At 38.9% G+C, this 20106-nt stretch overlaps 1 protein-coding gene across 13 annotated transcripts in view; it reads left to right on the top strand.

Moving 5' to 3' along the window:
• The window catches only part of APLF (aprataxin and PNKP like factor), a 135543-nt gene that overhangs the window by 42224 nt on the left and 73213 nt on the right, over nt 1-20106 (top strand). For all 13 annotated transcript variants that reach the window (XM_086326270.1, XM_086326269.1, XM_086326275.1 and 10 more), the window contains exon 7: nt 15766-16121. In XM_086326270.1, coding sequence (XP_086182396.1) covers nt 15766-16121 — 356 coding nt within the window. The remainder of the gene's footprint in view (nt 1-15765; nt 16122-20106) is intronic.

The raw sequence follows: 20106 nt of genomic DNA, 5'->3' as shown, positions 1-20106 counted from the left end.
GTTTGATTTTGTTGTTTGGCTTTTTAATATAGCACTTGCAATGTAGAAGAGCTATTTAATTTAGAAATTTTCAAACTGAAAAATAGGTGGAGACCACTTGACCCTGGTCATAATTTGGTACCTTCCTTTTGAAACTCTGGGTTTTTGGTCATTCTCAAGCTGCCTTTCACTACTTTTCTCTTGCTAAGTATTAAGAGAGGAACAATTAATGAGTAGTTCTTAACAGCCTGTTGCATAATTACTTCTGGGTTTACTTGCAGTATTTATAAATCTTTTCTATTCTCTTTCAGTTTTTGCTAATTCATTAGAATGGTATGGCTGACTTAAGCATTCTTTGATACTGGGTACTCTAAGAAAATGAGATTATTGGATGAATTTTAAAAGAAAGAAAGGGGAAAAAAAGGGAGAGATATGACTCTAGGACAAAAAGGTCAGGTATTCTTCCTTTCAAGAGAAGAGTGGCTTTAAAAGATCATTTTCATGATCCTTGTAGTCCTGTGGCTACGCTGTGTGGGTCTCCATCTGTTTAGTCTCAGGGAGAGCCAAAGGAATAGGATTGCTTTTAGAATTGTATGGACTGGATTAATTGAAATTTCAGCCACTATTCCAGAGAATCAGGTCTTTTATAGTTCTCCCCTCACTCCTGCCTCCTTTCTAGTGAGAAACAGGATCCTTTCTTCCAGCCAGAAAGCAGGGTCTAATCACTATAGGCTCAACTCTTCTGCTTACTTATGGAGTCAAGCTTAATAAATGAAAACAAAATGTATTCTAACTCACATATATTGACCATAAAAACTTACCTATAAATTTTATGTGAATTTTGAGCCCTAATATTCTCTGCTGTACTCTCTAAACATATTATTGACCTAAAGGAAATAGATTTCCAGATATTTCTCCAGCAAAGATGAGTTTATTTGGGATCAGCAGAGAATTGTATTTTGGAGTCTTCAGCCATGGGTGCAAGTTCCTGCACAGCAGAGGAAAAAGAATACTTTTATAGCTGATAGTAAACAGATTTCATGGTTTTCATTGGCTGAGTCTTTGCCATGAAGGAAGAGGACTCTCGTCTTCCAGTTGTGCCCTGCTGTCATCTCAGGGCATGAGAACTGTACTTTCTGGTCTCCCAACTCTGTTTAACTTTTTACACTTCCTCATTTTGGTCAGGATTTTTCTCTGAAAGCGTTGCTAATCAAGAGTCAGGTTTTCAGTGACTTTATGTCCTTTAGTGCCAGGAGGGACCTTTGCTGGGTGTGGCATCTCACACTGGAGAGAAAGTACACAGATGGAAACCTATTGAAGTCACATTCAAGTATCAAGGAGAGGTAGGAGGAAGAATTTTCAGGCACTTTTAATCTAAAGTTTGTATGTTATCAAAATCATAGAGATTGGAGGATATTGAAGTGTTCTGTCGTCATCAAAGGTTTGACAAACAAGCTGCCAACAGGCCTGGTCTGGATATCTTCAGAAAGCTGTCTCATCAGATGTCATCTGCTTCAATTCTGGGAAATCTTCTCTTTCAGGTCATCAGATAATGTGCAGATCTAGTCAGGGTTTGGTACATTTTTATATGTGTTATGTGAATCCAAGAGTCTCCTTGGGGTTTGGTGGCACAAAGGCTGGTTAACAGTACGTGATAGGGGCCTTTCCAGTGAGGCTGAAGAGAGTTCTTCTGGAGGTGCTTCTTTCCAGTAGACAAAATGTCCAGGTTGTCAGGTATATTTTAGGTCATCATCCCCCAAGAGTACACTGTGAACAGATTGCTCTACCAAAACACAGTTATTTTTAATAGCATTTAGGCTTTTGCTATATTGGAGTATCTCTCCTTTTACCAGTTGTGAGTCAAAAGAAGCAAGAGCATCCTGTGGCTATCTTAAGGTACGAGAGCTTATGAGTTCTGAAAGGGGTGGATCTGAGATTCAGAATGACCAATGACAAGGCATTTTGGCCAAAATTTTTAGAGGGCCTTTACTAATTTTGTCAACTGAGTAGTAATAATACCATTAGTGCATTCAACTAAACAGGGATCACTTTCAGCACAGTGAAAGTGTTGAAAATTGGCCAAATAGCACAGACTTGTTGAAGTGAAAGTGAAGTCGCTCAGTCGTGTCCGACTCTTTGCGACCCCATGGACTGTAGTCCACCAGGCTCCTCCATCCATGGGATTCTCCAGGCAAGAACATTGGAGTGGGTTGCCATTTCCTTCTCTAGGGGATCTTCCTGACCCAGGGATCGAACCCAAGTCTCCCGCGTTGTAGGCAGACACTTTACCGTCTGAGGTAAAGTCCAGGGAAGTCCACTTGTAGTACCTGACCAATAAGATGTGTTCCTTGATGGCCATTAAATTTGAGAGGAATTCCCCTGATAGGGATAATCTTTTCTAAAAGGACTTTACAGAAGCAGTAGCATGTCTGCAAGGGATGCCTGTCTGTATGTGAAAACACACAGGCCATTACTAAAACATATTTGTATCCATGAGCCAGAGCAAGTTGTGAGACCTTGAATAGTTCATTGGGCTGTTTAAATTGTCTGGGAGCATTATAAACAAGCTTTCTTGGGTTGTATTTCAGACAAGTGGGACAAGTGAGGTAAATATTTTTGATGGCCTTGTTAATGTTTGCAGATCAACACTGATTGATGAATGCTATCATTTTTTTTCAGTAGACCTGTGGTTTAATGCATGTACAGTGCTGAAGAATGGGGATTTTAGAGTGTCCAGGAGGACTGGGTTGTTAGTCTAAACCAGAGTTTCCTCTTTTATCAAACCAACAATTTTTCCATTTCCAATGTTGTTTTTCCTTTTCTGAAGCCAGCTGTTAGGCTTCTTTAGTCTGTTTTTTTAAGTTATCATTTGGGAAAATTTCTCTTTGGACCAACAGCTTGCTATTGGCCCCGTTGCTATAGGCCCCTTGCTATTGGCAACATTCCCTGCAGAAGTGTCATCAAAGTTATTTCCCTCAGTTTCCAGAGAGTCAAGTGTAGAATGTCCCAGAATATTAGTAATACCTAAAGTGGCAGATAAAAATATTACATCCAGTAAACATAAGGGTCACTTAAAATTTTATTTCAGCAGGGAGTAAAGAAGTCACGTTGCTTCATAGTATTACAAAATCCTAAGCTACTGTATAGTGTGTAAATATTATGTTTGTGTATAATATTGTAAAAGTGTATACCATCAGTATAAATATTGGCAGCTTTGCCCTTGGCTTAAATACAAGCCCATATGAGAGTGTATAATTCCACCTATTTGGCCAAAGCTGCCTCAACAACATCAAAAGGAGTTGCAAAGCATACCTGGCATATTTACCATTGTTACCTTTTAAATAAGAATATCAGTGAACCTTGAGAAGTCAGTGTTACCAGGAGGTCTTTCCTGTAAATCATTATGAGTCAGGAGGTGGTCAGTCAGTGTCTTCTTTGGTGGTCAGTTAGGGACTTCTTTGGTGACAGAGGGGAGAAGAGTAGCAGGTATAGCATAAAGGAGTTATGTGAGGAGAAGTTAATGAAAGGACTTACTTCTTAGGACGTAAGGCACCTGACTGAGAAGTACTAAGTGTGATGAGAATTCAGGAGGGCTTCTACTGCGTGATGTACAAAGTTGCTTAAGGGGATCCCATGATTTTCTTGGTGGCCATATCCAAAGGAGCAGTAGCTGTAATGGCTTTAAGGCAAGCAAGGTATCCCTATACCACAGAGTCCAGTTTCTGGCTGTAATGCAATGTGGGTTGATGGTGGACCCATGGTTTTGGGTGAGTACCCCAAGGGCATTTTCTTCCTTTTCATATATAAAAAGGAAAAAAAAAAAAGAGAATCTGATAATTGGGATTCTCAAAGGCAGGTGGGTTCATGAGACACAACTTTCAGGCTTTAAAGGCTGCGTTGTTTGGTTCTTTCTATAAGTTTGAGTCATGGTTGTTATTGTTTAATAAAGCATATACATAGGTTTGGCCATAAGAGAGAAATTTGAAATTCAGCTTTGGAAATAACCAACCAGCCTGAGAAGACTTAGCATATAGCATGTAGTCTTGGGTTTGCGGAAGCTTAGGATATCATGAAGTGTATCTGGATCTCCTTAAAGCTTTTGTGCTGATATCAGATGCCCTAAGTATCAAACCTGGGTTCGAGTAAACTGTAATTTTTCTTTGATGACCATATGTTCCTAAAAGCTTTGGCAAGTGGATACTGTCTTTTTGTGAGGAGGCTTGAGAAGGAGAGCAAAGAAGCAAATGAAACACATATTACAACAAAGTAGAACCTCTAGGGAACCTTACATAATCCAGATCAGCCTTTAGTATTTGTAAGAAATAAGGATTCTCAGCAAAACCCTGAGTCATTACTGTCCAGATGAATTGCTTTTCTTCCTAAGTGAGGGCAGAAGGATATTGGTCAGCCTTGTCAACTGGAATGGATGTTAGTAATTATGGGTATTAGGAACAACAGAGTGTCAAGGGATAACAGTGTTGTTTACTGCTTAGAGATCCTGGAGGAACCTCCACCCTCAGCCCCTAGGTTTTATTCACCTGGCTGGCGTAAGGATTAATGAGACCTTGAGCCTTGTAACGTTCTTTTATGGTCTTTATGCCTTTCAGGGCTTTCTTTTCTTATAGAATATTAATTAAGTCTGGTTAAGTGGTTTTTGAGGGATCTATTTGAATCTTGGGATGTGTGCTGTGAGTTTTGCCAGTATCAGCTGGAGATTTTACCCATAAGGGGAGTGGTAACTGATTCACTACAGACAAGTGATCAATATTTCTAGATCAGTATTAGCTCTAGTACTATCAGAGGCAAACCAAATAAAAGATGTCAAAGGATCATTTCATTCACCTGGTTTGTTACTTTGATAACTGTTGTCAAATTTTAGAATTATTTCCCCTTTTTGGGAAAAAAAAATTCCAGCATGACACTTCTTTAAGAAGTCTCAGCCTAATAAATGAGTTGGGGGCCGAGGAACTAAGGAGAAAGGGGTATGCATCTCTCAAAGGGCCTAAGTGAAAGGAAATAGGTTCAGAGACAGGAACCTCTTGAGGCTCGTTAGAAATCCCACTAGTTGAGCTGTGTTCAGACTGCTTTATAGTAGTGGGGTTGAGCACTGAGAGTATGACTTCAGGGTCAGTTAGGACTAAAACAGACTTGTCCCCAATCTGGAGAAATGTTTCTCCAGGTTGACGGAGAGGGGAGACTGGGAAGAGCCCCTGTTGTTTCTCAGAGTACTGTCATTGAGAATTGGGCAGATGTTGGAAAGGCTAGTTAGAGGATTGAAGGCATCTGAAGTACTTAACAGTACATTTGTAGCATCTCTTTTGAATGTCCTGGCTCTTCGCAATAATAGCAGAAACTAGGAGGGTTTGGGTTTTGTTTGGAGTCTTTAGTTGGTGGTTTGAAGATAGTAGTCTTCCTTTTGGGTGATCCATCTAGAGTTTGAGTGAGCTGGCTTGCCAGATGAGCTAAATATGGAGTGGACATAGTTTCCCATTCTATCCTGGTCCTTTTTACTAGAAAAGAAAGGACCCAGTTCAGTCCATTAATAAACATGGGGTTAATAGATACCCAGGTAGAATCAACATCTGAAAGAAGAGTAGAATTTTCCTTTAAAACAATCTGAAGTTGATTGTAATAGTCATGAATAGGATCATCAGATTTTTGTGTGCAGGCCTGAATTCTGTTCCAATCAACAGGCTTTGGGAAAGCCATAGAAATCACCTGATGAAATTGCCTCATTATTGCTGAAGTGGATCATATAATGGGCTTCCCAGGTGGCTCAGGAGTAAAGAATCCACCTGCCAATGCAGGAGCCACAGGAAACACAGGTTCGATCCCTGGGCCTGGAAGATCCCCTGGAGTAGGAGATGGCAACCCACTTCAGTATTCCTGGGGGAATAATCCCATGGATGGAGGAGCCTGGCCAGCTGTAGTCCATGAAGTCGCAAAGAGTTAGAAAAGACTAGGCATGCACACATGATCATATAATAAGTTAGTGGTCTGGTCACTGAGCTGTAATTCTAGAGACCTTTCAGGATTTTCCCAACTAAATGTTTTTATCCAGTGCTGGGCCCAGTCTTCACTGACAAGTATAAAATTAGATGATATAAGTCAGAAACAAGGTTGGTAAGTTTGAATAACTATATTAAATTCCTCTGCAAATCAATGAGGATCTTCTGTTACTTTGGGAAGGTCTTTGACTATGGCTCACAGTTCAGCTTTAGTCCAAGGAATATAAGAAACTAAGAGTTTAACATCTGGATTCTCAGAAGGCCTAATTTTAAAGGGACAGGTTCTGGCAGTTTCAGAGGAAGAGAGTAGGGAGAGTTTCAGAGAAAATGGGAAGTTTGGCAGGAAAATGAGTGTGGGGTCATTGAGGATAGAGAGGAGGTGTTGACAGTGTCGAAGGGAAGAGGAAGATTGTGCTGGAGGCGTAGGGGCTAAGGAAGAGGCAAGATGGCACCAGATGTGGAATCTGAGAAAAAGAAGCTAAGGAAGAAGAGCCTGAAGCTTCAGAAACCATTCTATTTTTCTTTAATCATTTGCCTCAGTTAATCTTAAAATCTTATTTTGCAGAGAGGCAATTTTAAACTTCTGATAACATTGGGAAGCTTCAAAATATCAATCAAAATCGTCATTCCATTCAGTCCTAGAAACTTTTGAGTTACTGTAATCCATCTTGGCTTTAAGAGAATTAAATTTGGGGATTTCAAAAGTTTCCCACAATGGCCATTGATATTCTAAATTGCCTTTGGTCAGGTTAGTCCAGTTGGAAATGCACATGAAGAAGGACTAGTTTTTAAGCATAGAATCAGTTGAAGTATCTATTGTGGGGGGTGAGGTAGCCTCAAAATATTTAGGTAACTGGAATCTTACTTCTCAGAGGTTTTCTTCTATAATAAAATAATAATTTTCAAGCAGCTTAAATAATTTACAACTTAAACAGCTCAATTCAAACAGCTTACAACTCAAACAACTTGCAGGCCTAGTAACAGCCAGTTCTAAGAAATAACTTGGTCCTGGAAAAGCCAAGCTAAAGGCTTCTTAGCCAGCTTCAGTTGAAACAGTCTCATCTCAAAGTCAGACCAAAGTGCCAAATGAGTACCCTCATGCAGAATAAGGCCTTAACCTGGAAGATTAAAACTCAAAACAGATTCCAAACAAAGCCAAGAGAGCTTCAAATGCAGAGAGGGTATGGGCTCACATCCTGGAGAAACATGTACCTTCAAACTCCAGGATCTGTGAGAAAAATCAGTGATCACAGTGGACTTGATTGTGGATGCTGCACCTGTTTGCTCATCAGCCCTGGAGCTGTTGAAGGTCTTCTCTGATCCCTGTACAGATCACCAAACTGTTGACCTGAAACAAATGGACTTCCAGATATTTCTCCAGCAAAGATGGGTTTATTTGGGATCAGCAATTTGAGGTCTTTAACCTTGGCAAAGAAATAGAGGAAAACAACAGAATGGGAAAGACTAGAGATCTCTTCAAGAAATTAGAGATACCAAGGGAGCATTTCATGCAAAGATGGGCTCGATAAAGGACAGAAATGGTATGGACCTAACAGAAACAGAAGATATTGAGAAGAGGTGGCAAGAATACACAGAAGAACTGTACAAAAAAGATCTTCACGACCAAGATAATCAGGATGGTGTGATCACTCACCTAGAGCCAGATATCCTGGAATGTGAAGTCAAGTGGGCCTTAGAAAGCATCACTATGAACAAAGCTAGTGGAGGTGATGGAATTCCAGTGGAGCTATTTCAAATCCTGAAAGATGATGCTGTGAAAGTGCTGCACTCAATATGCCAGCAAATTTGGAAAACTCAGCAGTGGCCACAGGACTGGAAAAGGTCAGTTTTCATTCCAATCCCAAAGAAAGGCAATGCCAAAGAATGCTCAAACTACCACACAGTTGTACTCATCTCACACGCTAGTAAAGTAAAGCTCAAAATTCTCCAAGCCAGGCTTCAGCAATATGTGAACCATGAACTTCCAGATGTTCAAGATGGTTTTGAAAAGGCAGAGGAACCAGAGATCAAATTGCCAACATCTGCTGGATCATCGAAAAAGCAAGAGAGTTCCAGAAAAACATCTATTTCTGCTTTATTGACTATGCCAAAACCTTTGACTGTGTGGATCACATTAAACTGTGGAAAATTCCAAAAGAGATGGGCATACCAGACCACTTGACCTGCCTCTTGAGAAACCTATATGTAAGTCAGGAAGCGACAGTTAGAACTGGACATGGAACAACAGACTGGTTCCAAATAGGAAAAGGAGTACGTCAAGGCTGTATATTGTCACCCTGCTTATTTAACTTCTATGCAGAGTACATCATGAGAAATGCTGGGCTGGAAGAAGCACAAGCTGGAATCAAGATTTCCGGGAGAAACATCAATAACCTCAGATATGCAGATGACACCATCCTTATGGCAGAAAGTGAAGAGGAACTAAAAAGCCTCTTGATGAAAGTGAAAGTGGAGAGTGAAAAAGTTGGCTTAAAGCTCAACATTCAGAAAACAAAGATCATGGCATCTGGTCCCATCACTTCATGGGAAATAGATGGGGAAACAGTGGAAACAGTGTCAGACCTTATTTTTTTGGGCTCCAAAATCACTGCAGATGGTGACTGCAGCCATGAAATTAAAAGATGCTTACTCCTTGGAAGGAAAGTTATGACCAACCTAGATAGCATATTCAAAAGCAGAGACATTACTTTGCCAACAAAGGTTCATCTAGCCAAGGCTATGGTTTTTCATGTATGGATGTGAAAGTTGGATTGTGAGGAAAGCTGAGCGCTGAAGAATTGATGCTTTTGAACTGTGGTGTTGGAGAAGACTTTTGAGAGTGTCTTGGACTGCAAGGAGATCCAGCCAGTCCATTCTGAAGATCAGCCCTGGGATTTCTTTGGAAGGAATGATGCTAAAGCTGAAACTCCAGTACTTTGGCCACCTCATGAGAAGAATTGACTAATTGGAAAAGACTCTGATGCTGGGAAGGATTGGGGGCAGGAGGAGAAGGGGACGACAGAGGATGAGATGGCTGGATGGCATAACCAACTCGATGGACATGAGTTTGAGGGAACTCCGAGAGATGGTGATGGACAGGGAGGCCTGGTGTGCTGCAGTTCATGGGGTTGCAAAGAGTTGAACATGACTGAGTGCCTGAACTGAACTGAACTGAACCCTGGCAAGCCTCTGCTGGAAGCTCCCTCAGTGTAAGAGAAGGAGAACTCTTAGGAGAACTCTTAGAGAGAGGAAAAGGAGGTTGTCAGGACTATAGTCAACTAAGAGTCTGTGGTCTTTTATTGGCTGAATCATTGCCAGGAAAAATGAGGAGTCTTCTTCTTGTTGGGCTTTGCTATCATTGCAGGGCATGAGAGCTCCATCTTCTATCTAACTGAGTTTTATTTTTATTGATTTTTTACAATAGCAATACAACTCCCTTTTTTTCCCTAAGAAGAGACATTTTTTTTCCAGAAGAAAATCTGTAGTAGGCATGTCTTACTGTAGTTAAACCATAAATACAGTATTATTTAAACCACATAAAGTTTGATAATCACAAGTGAAACTTTTAAGAAAGGTCAAGCCTTTCCTGCCAGCTGTAAAGGCTGTAATCAGGGCTGTTCAGAAAGAAAAATATTAAGTTATCAGGAATATCAGAAGATCTAGATGTTCAATAAAATCTTTGAAACATTACCAAAAATAGGTTGTTTATTCCTGAAAGCTGGTAGGGAGGTGATATTTTAAGAGTATCTTCATTTGTCTCCAGTACACTAGATTCTTGCCTTGACTGACCAAAATAACAGGAGAGGTAAGGAATATAACTCTTATTTACATAGCTCTCTCTTAATTAAGACTGTATCCCCAGAGCTCCTTAGTGTTGGTTTACTACATCAAGGAATCTTATATCCTTTGCTTCTGATTGGCTATTTGGATTGTACCATTTATAGCATGTCTCTGATCAGTCCCACAGAAGCATCTATTCATTCATTCATTTAATAAGCATTCATTAAACAAATAGTAGTAATACATGTTAACAACAATGGCTGAAAAATTACCCAAAACCATTTATTGAGCTCAAAGACCATTCTAATAATCATTACACTAAGCAGTCTTTCTGTTATATGTAAGGCAGTATGCTGGAATGTGGGGTTAAATGCATAAAGATGAAGAAGACATAGTTGATAAGGAGCAAATAGTCTCGTGGGGCACATGATTCAAATCCTAAAATAAAGTGACAACACATTCATTTTTATGGCAGTCTTGAGGAGGACTCCATAAACCAGCTTCTAGGGAGGGGTTCCTGAAAGAAGTGACCCTGGGCCAATCCTAAGGGCAGCGGGCATGAACCAGGTGTAGGAATCCATCCCAGGTCGATGAGGCAACAGGTATAAGAGCAGAGAGGATACAAAGACTATGCTGCGGACAATTGTTCTTAGCATTCTTGGTGCAGAGCTGGGCGGCAGGGCAAGATGAGGATGAAGCCGGTAGTGTGAAGGAGGACCTTGAAATGTTTTCAGCCAGAGATAATCTTATCCGCTCTTCAAAGGAGAAATTGGAAGAGAATAAGATTAAAAACAGGGGGATAAGGTCATTGACGATGTTATGAAGAGGATCTGACTGAGGCACTAATATTAAGGATGGTAGGGATGAATTAGAGGAATATTTAAGAAACACACTGCAACACTTGTTGTTTAGATCTGGGGGAAGTAAAGAAGGAATGAAAGATAGTCATCCAAGAAATTTATCCACATCTTCTGGCTAAAACAAGTGGGTTAGATTATTTTGGCCAAAACTATGGTACAGAATACAGAGGGTGGATTTCGAATTTGACATTTTGAGTGTGAGGTGTATAGAATATTGAGGAAGAAATGTCTAGCTGTTGTTATTGTTCAGTCGCTAATGTCACTGTTTCCACTCTTTCCCCACCTATTTGCCATGAAGTAATGGGACTTGTTCAGTTCAGTTCAGTCACTCAGTCGTGTCCAGCTCTTTGCAATCCCATGGACTGCAGCACACCAGGCCTCCCTGTCCATCACCAACTCCCGGGGTTTACTCAAACTCAATGTCCATTGAGTGGGTGATGCCATTCAACCATCTCATCTTCTGTCGTCCCCTTCTCCTCCCACTTTCAGTCTTTCCCAGCATCAGGGTCTTTTCCAATGATTCAGTTCTTTATATTACGTGGCCTAAGTATTGGAGTTTCAGCTTCAGCATCAGTCCTTCCAATGAGTATTCAGGACTGATTTCCTTTAAGATGAACTGGTTGGATCTCCTTGCAGTCTAAAGGACTCTCAAGAGTCTTCTCCAACACCACAGTTCAAAAGCATCAATTCTTTGGCACTCAGCTTTCTTTATAGTCCAATTCTCACATCCATACATGACTACTGGAAAAACCATAGCTTTGACTAGATGGACCTTTGTTGGCAGAGTAATATCTCTGCTTTCTAATATGCTGTCTATGTTTTTCATGATTTTTCTTCCAAGGAGCAAGCATCTTTTAATTTCATGGCTGCAGTCATGAAATCATCTGCAGTGATTTTGGAGCCCCCAAAAATAAAGTCAGCCACTGTTTCCACTGTTTCCCCATCTATTTCCCGTGAAGTGATGGGACCAGATGCCATGATCTGAGTTTTCTGAATGTTGAGTTTTAGCCAACTTTTTCCACTCTCCTCTTTCACTTTCATCAAGAAGCTCTTTAGTTCTTCTTCGCTTTCTGCCATAAGTTGTGGTGTCATCTGCATATCTGAGGTTATTGATATTTCTCCCGGGAATCTTGATTCCAGCTTATGCTTCATCCAGCCCAGTGTTTTTAATGATGTACTCTGCATATAAGTTAAATAAGCAGGGTGACAATATATAGCCTTGACGTACTCCTTTTCCTATTTGGAACCAGTCTGTTGTTCCATGTCCAGTTCTAACTGTTGCTTCTTGACCTGCGTACAGACTTCTCAGCAGGCAAGTCAGGTGGTCTGGTATTCCCATCTCTTTCAGAATTTTCCACAGTTTGTTGTGATCCACACAGTCAAAGGCCTTGGCGTAGTCAATAAAGCAGCAGTATATAAAAGCAAGGAACTCTCTTGGTTTTTCAATGATCCAGTGGATGTTGGCAATTGGATCTCTGGTTCCTCTGCCTTTTCTAAATCCAGCTTGAACATCTGGTAGTTCACAGTTCATGTATGCCATGAATGAGTTTGAAGTTCAAGAGTGAAGTTAAGGCTGGAGTTTAGAATTTTTTAGTTCTTAACCTGTGGGAACTAATGGATTCATACAGCACTTTTAAGACAATTCATTAGCACAAACATTCTTTCCAAGGGCAGCTTGGAGACAACAGCAAATTGCTTCATTGACCTTGTTTCAGGAAGTGAAGTGAAGTCGCTCAGTCGTGCCCAACTCTTTGCGACCCCATGGATAGTAGCCTGCACCAAGCTCCTCCATCCATGGGATTTTCAAGGCAAGAAGTACTGGAGTGGGTTGCCATTTCCTTCTCCAGGGAATCTTTGTTTCGGGGGAAGTTCTTTATTCTCTCCTTTGAAGTATATTAGAACTTCAGATGGGGAATTCTCTGGTGGTCTAGACACAGTGGTTAAGACTCAGTGCTTTCACTGCTGTGGGCCCATGTTTAATCCCTAGTCTGGGAGCTAATATCTCACAAGCTAGAAAAAGAAAAAGAAACCTTCAGAGAGTTGAGGGATAAGGGAGGACTTATTGGGGGAACTTAACAGTCTACTTTAATAGCCTTGTTGTTAAGTGTGTTGTTCAGTCACTAAGTCGTGTCTGACTCTTTTGTGACCCCTTGTACTGTAGCCCATCAGGCTCCTCTGTCCATGGATTTCCCAGGCAAGATTACTGGAATGAACTGCCATTTCCTTCTTCAAGGGATCTTCTCGACCCAGGGATCGAACCCACGTCTCTTGCATTGGCAGGCAGATTTTTTTTTTTTTTTTTTTTTTACCACTGAGCCACCTGGGAAACCCAAATAGCCTTAATATAATACATTTTAGCCAACTTCAAGCACCAAGGTCACCTTCCACCAGCTGCATGCTCCTCAATTCCTGAGGTCTATAGCATGTATTTTTATAGAGAGTGTAGGAGATCTGTCTCTTCTGTCATGAATCTCTAGCCTCCTACACTTTATTCTTCACATTTTCATGTAATCTGGGACATAAGCCATGTGGGTCTCAGATATAAAATAAAAAATGGACCTCTCTGCCTTCCCCTACTTCTTCCAAGTACACAGCACCCTCCATCTTTCCTCTTCTCTCATTTGCCAGTTCAGTGACTTGTTCTGGCTCATGAGCTTTTTAACTGGCATACTATGAATTTATATCTCAGCAAACTTACAAATTACTGCATGTAATGGGTTTTTGGGACCATTTATGAATAATTGAAACCACAAATGTTAAATTCTTGAATGCCAAGGGCCTACTGAATATCAATATTTCATGGAGTTCCATAATGAACATTATGAATTCCAGCTTTTATGCCTCTTAAAATATTTGAGAACCCCTGATCCATATAGTATTGATATCTGTGACTTTATTACTCCTTTCTCTTTTGGAATAAATTAACATGTTAAACATATTCCTTGTAAAGATATTTAAAAAATAAATCCTTCTTTACATTTCATAAAAGTAGAGCGAGTTGAAATATGATGGCTTTATACTTTATATCTTTTCTTGTATTACTTGGTTTGCTTTTCATTTTTTTAAATGGTAATATAGTAGATGCTTGTTGTCAAAAATGCATTCAGACGCATGTTAAAGTAAAATGAAAATTTTGATTCACCTTTTCCTTCCATCTCATTGCATACTAATACATTGGTTTACGCCCTTCTAAATCTTTTCATTTGGATTTACATAGGTAAGTACTCAAATAGATACGTAGGGAATTTTTTTTTTTTACAACCTAGATGGAATCATTGTGTGTGTGTATGTGTGTTTGTATATAATGTATATATATTTTTAATTTTAAAAATCCTTAGAGATATATATATAGAGAGAGATCTACCTCATTCTTTTCAATCTCTGCCCAGTGTTTCATGGTAAGAAAGTATTCTCCTTTATTTAACCCTTTCCTACCTGTGTCCTTTTTTCCCCTATAATAAATCCAGGAGTGGGATATTTTTCCCTGTTGTCCCCATACTGTTGCTGAGGCCCAACACCCAGCGCAGAAGTACTAATTGTAAGCATCTCATATTTGAAAGGAGCCCCCAGCAGTGAGGGCTAGGCTTTTTCCTATGGGATCTTTTGAAAGGGATGAGAAATTCACTGTCCCTTCCCCCAGGCTTTATACTTAGAGAACTGAGACAAAAAAAGGTTGTAAGATTTGGGAGAGTGCTGTGTTTGGTGGAAGAAGTTATTTTGTCCCTTTCTAAAATTAAGAGAAGAGATGGGCTCTGAGAGCGTTTATTGTGGAGTTCTGAGATGCCAACAGGAACAAGAGACTGAAATTTTACTGGCCCTGCTTAGCCAATAAAGATTTGCTCACTTATCCCAGTACTACCTGAACAGAGAAAAAGAAAATTGGTGAGAGTTGAGCCAGTAGGGGACTGCAGATAAGGAGGTGCGTCAGAATTGCTCTGTTTCCACCCCACAGTAGGTCCTGATTAGTTGGGGTCCTATAGTAAAGGGAGATGAGATTGGAGTGTACTTGAGCAGCTTGCTGGGAAAGAGTATATATGTTGGCAGGATGTGGTACAAATGCCATCAACTGAGGGCCAACTCCACCTGGTTATCTATTGCTATACAAGAACCATGATTTGATCTAGGTTCTTTTTGCAAGGTCTTTAGTCAGTTTGGATAACATTTGAAAGTTGGCCTACTGTGTTTCTTAAAAATGAAAAAACTATGGAAACACCTAAGGAATTAGTCTAAAAAAGTCATGTTGATAATATCTTCAAGAAATTTGAGCTGTTGGATATCAAATAACATTAAAACCAGCTTTTTCCAGAAGGCAGCCAGCATACATGAGTTCTTGTTATACGTGGGGGTGAACATTCGTGTGTATCTAATATGTTTTCATCACATCCTTACCCTGAGGACTGGAGTTTATCTGAGCAATGTCTGCACTGCACAGGAAGTATAAGTAATTAAGAGGTCATTTTTAATAGGATAAGACTAGGCTTACTCTTTGTACTTGTGGTAAGTACATATTAAAAAGGTTCTGTAATGCTAATGAGAATACTTACTTGATTCAAAATACCTTTAATTCGTTAAACTGAAACTGTTATTCATACCACTTCAAAGGAATCTTATTTTCTAAGTTAATCATAAGATAGCTTTCATGTGAATTTTTCTGTGAAGGAGGATCAATTTCATCATTCAGCTGAAGGGGGAAAAATCTTGATTTAGAGGGTAGAAATAAAGTATTACAGTAACTTATAAGAAATTATAAGAACAGTGCAGAAGAGTGTGGCACATTGTTGAACAGGAAATTTAAGAGCCAAGTAGGTTTTGAGGGGAAGACTATATTCAAATGAGCAAATGTTGGATTTTCTCATGTTTCATTTGTATTTTTCTGGTTATTTTTCACTGAATGTTTGACATGATTGTAAAGGTTTGACATAACTGTAAATTCCTTTTCTAATAACAGTAGATTATTTCAAAGTTATTAAACTAGAGATATAGACAATGACATTTTTAATAACTTTAAAATATGGATCTTAAAGTTTTAAAATATACATATTGCATGAATCTTACAGTTTCATGCATTTATGCTTAAACTTACACATTTCCTTTGAAATATGCTTTTATTTATTATTTATTTCCTGATTTTCTTATAGGAAATGCCACAGTCATTTTCTGCAGCCACGTTACATAACACAGAGATAGATAACACTAAGACTAATCCACAGAGAAGCAAAGTCCCAGTAGAGGCACTTGGTAAGGTTTCTGAACATAAAATCATCGCTAAGGGAAGCTCAAATGAAGACAGCATGGCGAGAAGTTGTTCTGAGAGTTATTCCAGTACCCAGAGCAAGTCTTTCTGTGACAAGCCTCAAAAATCTCATCCTGAGCCCAGCTCTAATCCGCCCAGTCCTGAATGTGTGCAGGCGAAGGCAACCGATTCAGTTCCAAATGGTTCTGAAGAAAACAAGGTACAGAGAACATCCTGCATGTATGGGGCAAACTGCTACAGGTAAAGCAAAATTACAGGTAGCATATAATTCCAGTATTTCATAGCATGTAGCATGTAAATATATGCTATCATGTGTTAAAAGACTAATAAGACCCATTTTGTGTTTCTGCTGGTCTGTACTTTTTCAGTATGTGTTCTTGCAAATCCTTCTAGAGGCTTTTAAAATATAGTGGGGAATTAAATGTTTCATTGTAGATACGCTGACTACTACAAGAAACTGGGGAATACAGACTTGAAAACAGGATCACTCAGACCTAAATACCTGCTTATTAATGTCTTATTTAGGTGTTAGAAAGATAGCTTCATAAGTAGTTTATGTATACAGTATAACTCTCAGAATTCTAAGTTGTGTTTAGGCATCTTATTATACTTATGCCTTTTCTTTTATATTTTTCTAAAAATGTTTTTAAATCACCATGGTGCCTTCTAAAACAACTGAATATATATTTTCTGGATTGATTGGTAACTCTTCTACTTACTTCATTTGATTATATTGTATTATATTTTCTAATTTCATACTTTGTGAATTAGTTTTAGGCTGTATGTTTATACTGTGTTTTCTCTATGTTTCATAGCCCTATTGCAGAAGTTTTTCTTTGCTATTGCAACTTATCAAACTAAATATCTTATAAATACATTCTAGTATAGTTTACCTTCTATGCAATAGCATATGTATATCACATATTCTGTTAATTTCTCATTCATCATATCTCTTTAAAGTGCAGTGCCATTTTAACATTTGAATAACCAATTTTAACAATTATAATTTATGCATTTATTCACAATTTTGTCTTATTTATGATGGCCTTAGTCCCGCATATGGAACATAATTTATAAATAGATTAGGTGGTTTAAATAGGAGAAATTTATTATCTCACAGTTCAGGAGGCTAGAAACCTATGATCAGGGTGTTGGCAGGTTGAGTCCTCCTGTAGTCTCTCTCATTGGCTTACAGATGCCACCTTCTCAGTGTCCTCACATGGCCTTTCTCTGTGAATAAACATCCCTGGAGTCTCTTCCTCATCTTATCAGGACATCATTCATTTGGGATTAAAGGACCTACCCTTATGAATTTCTTTAATCTGAATTATCTCTTTAAGGCCCTGCCTCCATATATAGTCACACTAGGGGTTAGGGCTTTAATATATAAGTTTGAGGGTGGGGCACACAGTTCAGTCTGTGACAGTGTTCAACTGGTATTTGTCTTTGTTAAACATGATTTAATGTTCTATCAAGATCATAATGAATTCAGTCATACTTGATGATGACACATTAATCAGTCATAGCCTGTGAATATTTTTTTACTTTTTCACTCATTTTGATATACATAATTAATACCCATGAAATATTTGCAACTGAAATCTGGAAGACTGAACACTTATATTTATAATAAAGGGGAAAAAAACCCCCTACATTGAGTTCTTGTTATATATGTATATCATAGCAGTCAGTTAAATGTATCTTTTTTCCAGCCTCAATGCCACTGCTTCAGCTCATGCCATGATTCCTCTGGAGCTAGTAAATAATCTCCCAAGTCTCCACACTTTCCCTCAGGTTCAGATTTCTTCCTCATTCTTGACTGAATGATCTGACTGAGAAAATAAAAACAAAGATAAAAAAGAAGAGAGAAAAAAATCTGACAGTATTACTCTCTTTTACAGAATCCTTCAGTGTCTAAAGGCTGGATTTCTTAGCAGAGTCCAGAAGGCCCTGAACTGCCAGTGATTCTTCAGATGCACCATGCCGTCAGGCTGTTGTTGTGTCCTTTGGATGCGCTGATCCCTTTTCCTCCCTTCTGTCCTGCTGAAAGACTCGTTCAGTTCCTTTTTGCATCCTTTTCTGATATGCCTGTTCTTCCCTACATTGCTCAGCTTCTATCCTACACAACTTTTTTCCTAGTACAGTTTCTAATGTGTGATGTTAGATCTGATATTTAATATCATAGTTCATTAGGTAAAGAATCTGCCTGTGATGCAGGAGACTTGGGTTTGATTCCTGGGTCAGGAAGATCCCCTGGAGAAGGAAATGGCAATCCACTCCAGTATTCTTACCTGGAAAATCCCATGGACAGAGGAACCTGGCTGGCTGCAGTCCATGGGGTCACAAGAGTAGGACACGACTTAGCAACTACACCATCACCACCACCGATTATTTACATGTTCTGTCATAATAGAAAATTATTGCTCAAGAGAAGTCTTATTCAACCCCTTGATGTTATGCTGTTACCTCCCAAGTCTGTATCTCCAACAGAGATTTCTGTACTAAATTTTAGATCCAGATAATCACTGTTTATATCACAGACACATCAAGTTCAGCCTTGTCTAAAGCAGTCACATCTTCTTTCAATCCTTTGAGAAACTGAAAACAACAAAACAGCATTTAACTTTGTAGAAACTGTTGTTTCCAAAAAACTTGTTTTGAAAGCTTTTGTTCTTCTGGGGTCATGTAGTTTTCTTGTTTAATAGCATATGGTTCCATTAGTAAACTTATTTTAAAAATTGGACAGAAATTGAAAGATCTGTTATTAGCATGTAAGAAATTAATGCTTTAATTAAAATAGTTTTATCTGAATAAGAACATAAAAATTATGAGTTAATAGTATATAAAATAAGGTTTTTATCTCTAATACATGTGCAGTGTCTCACTGAGGACCAAACCTCCCACTGAGAACAACTAGCAAAGCTGAACACACATGTTTGAGAACATTAGAGGCAGTCACACTTTAAGGCTTCTTTTTCCTTTGTGACATTTGACAAATTTTTAATGTTTCATGCTGAGGGCTAAGAGAACAGGCAGAGCTTTGGGCAGTCTCATGGAGCTTAGGCAACAACAATGGAGTTTAGTATTTGCCAAGCAGGAGAGACCCTGTATGGAAGTTATAGACATTCAGGAAGGAAAAATAGAAGCATAATAAAATTGAATATGACTGTATAAAGCACTAATAACTTTTGTGTTATGTAACATATTTGTGAAATTAAAATATATGAAAATAGTACCGAAGTGGTCAGGGATTAAAACAAGTAAATTTTGGCTGTAGTTACATAAGTGGAAGAATACCATATTTGTTATTTCGTGACTGTCTTAACTTTATGTGGGCTTCCCTAATAAATAGCTCAGTTGGTAAAGAATCCACCTGCAATGCAGGAGACCCCAGTCCAATTCCTGGGTTGGGAATATCTGCTGGAGAAGGGATAGGCTACCCACTCCATTATTCTTGGGCTTCCCTTGTGGCTCAGCTGGTAAAGAATCCACCTGCAATGTGGGAGACCTGGGTTTGATCCCTGGGTTAAGAAGATACCCTGGAGAAGGGAAAGGGTACCCACTCCAGTGTTCTGGCCTAGAGAATTCCATGGACTGTATAGTCCATGAGGTCTCAAGAGTCAGACATGACTCTTTATGTAGGTCTTCAGAGTTTATCTATATTGTAACATGAGTCAGAATTTCTCTTCTTTTTAAGGCTGAATCATATTCAATTTTATGTATATACCTTGTTTTGTTTATCCATTCATCTTTCAATGGACATTTGGGGTGCTTCCATTTCTTGGCTATTGTGAATAATGCTGCTGTGAACTTTGGTATGAAAACAACTCTTTGAGATCCTACTTTCATTTATTTTTGGATATAAATAAAGAAGTTAAATTGCTGGATCAATTCTATTTTTAATTTTGCAGGGTACCATCATACTATCTTCCATAGCAGATATACCATTTTATATTTCTACCAACAGTGCACAAAGCATTACAGTTTCTCCACACTTGTTCCATTGGCTGCCAACAATACTCAAAGTGTTACACTTTCTCACCAACACTTGCTATTTTCTGGGTTTTTGGTGGTGATCATTTTAATGGATATTAAGCATGATACATTGTGATTTTGATTTGCATTTCTATAATGATTACTGATTTTGAGCATCTTTTCTTATTGCTCATTTGTGTATTGAATAGAAATTTCTTTGGATTATAGACTTTCCTTTGCTCATTTGTTA

This window comes from Bos grunniens, chromosome 11 (assembly GCF_055505025.1).
Source record: "Bos grunniens cultivar Pamir isolate PY7600 chromosome 11, Bosgru_T2T1.0, whole genome shotgun sequence".
NCBI classification, from domain to species: domain Eukaryota; kingdom Metazoa; phylum Chordata; class Mammalia; order Artiodactyla; family Bovidae; genus Bos; species Bos grunniens.
The sequence above is the reverse complement of the archived record's forward strand: the minus strand, read 5'-3'. Positions and strand labels throughout refer to the sequence as shown.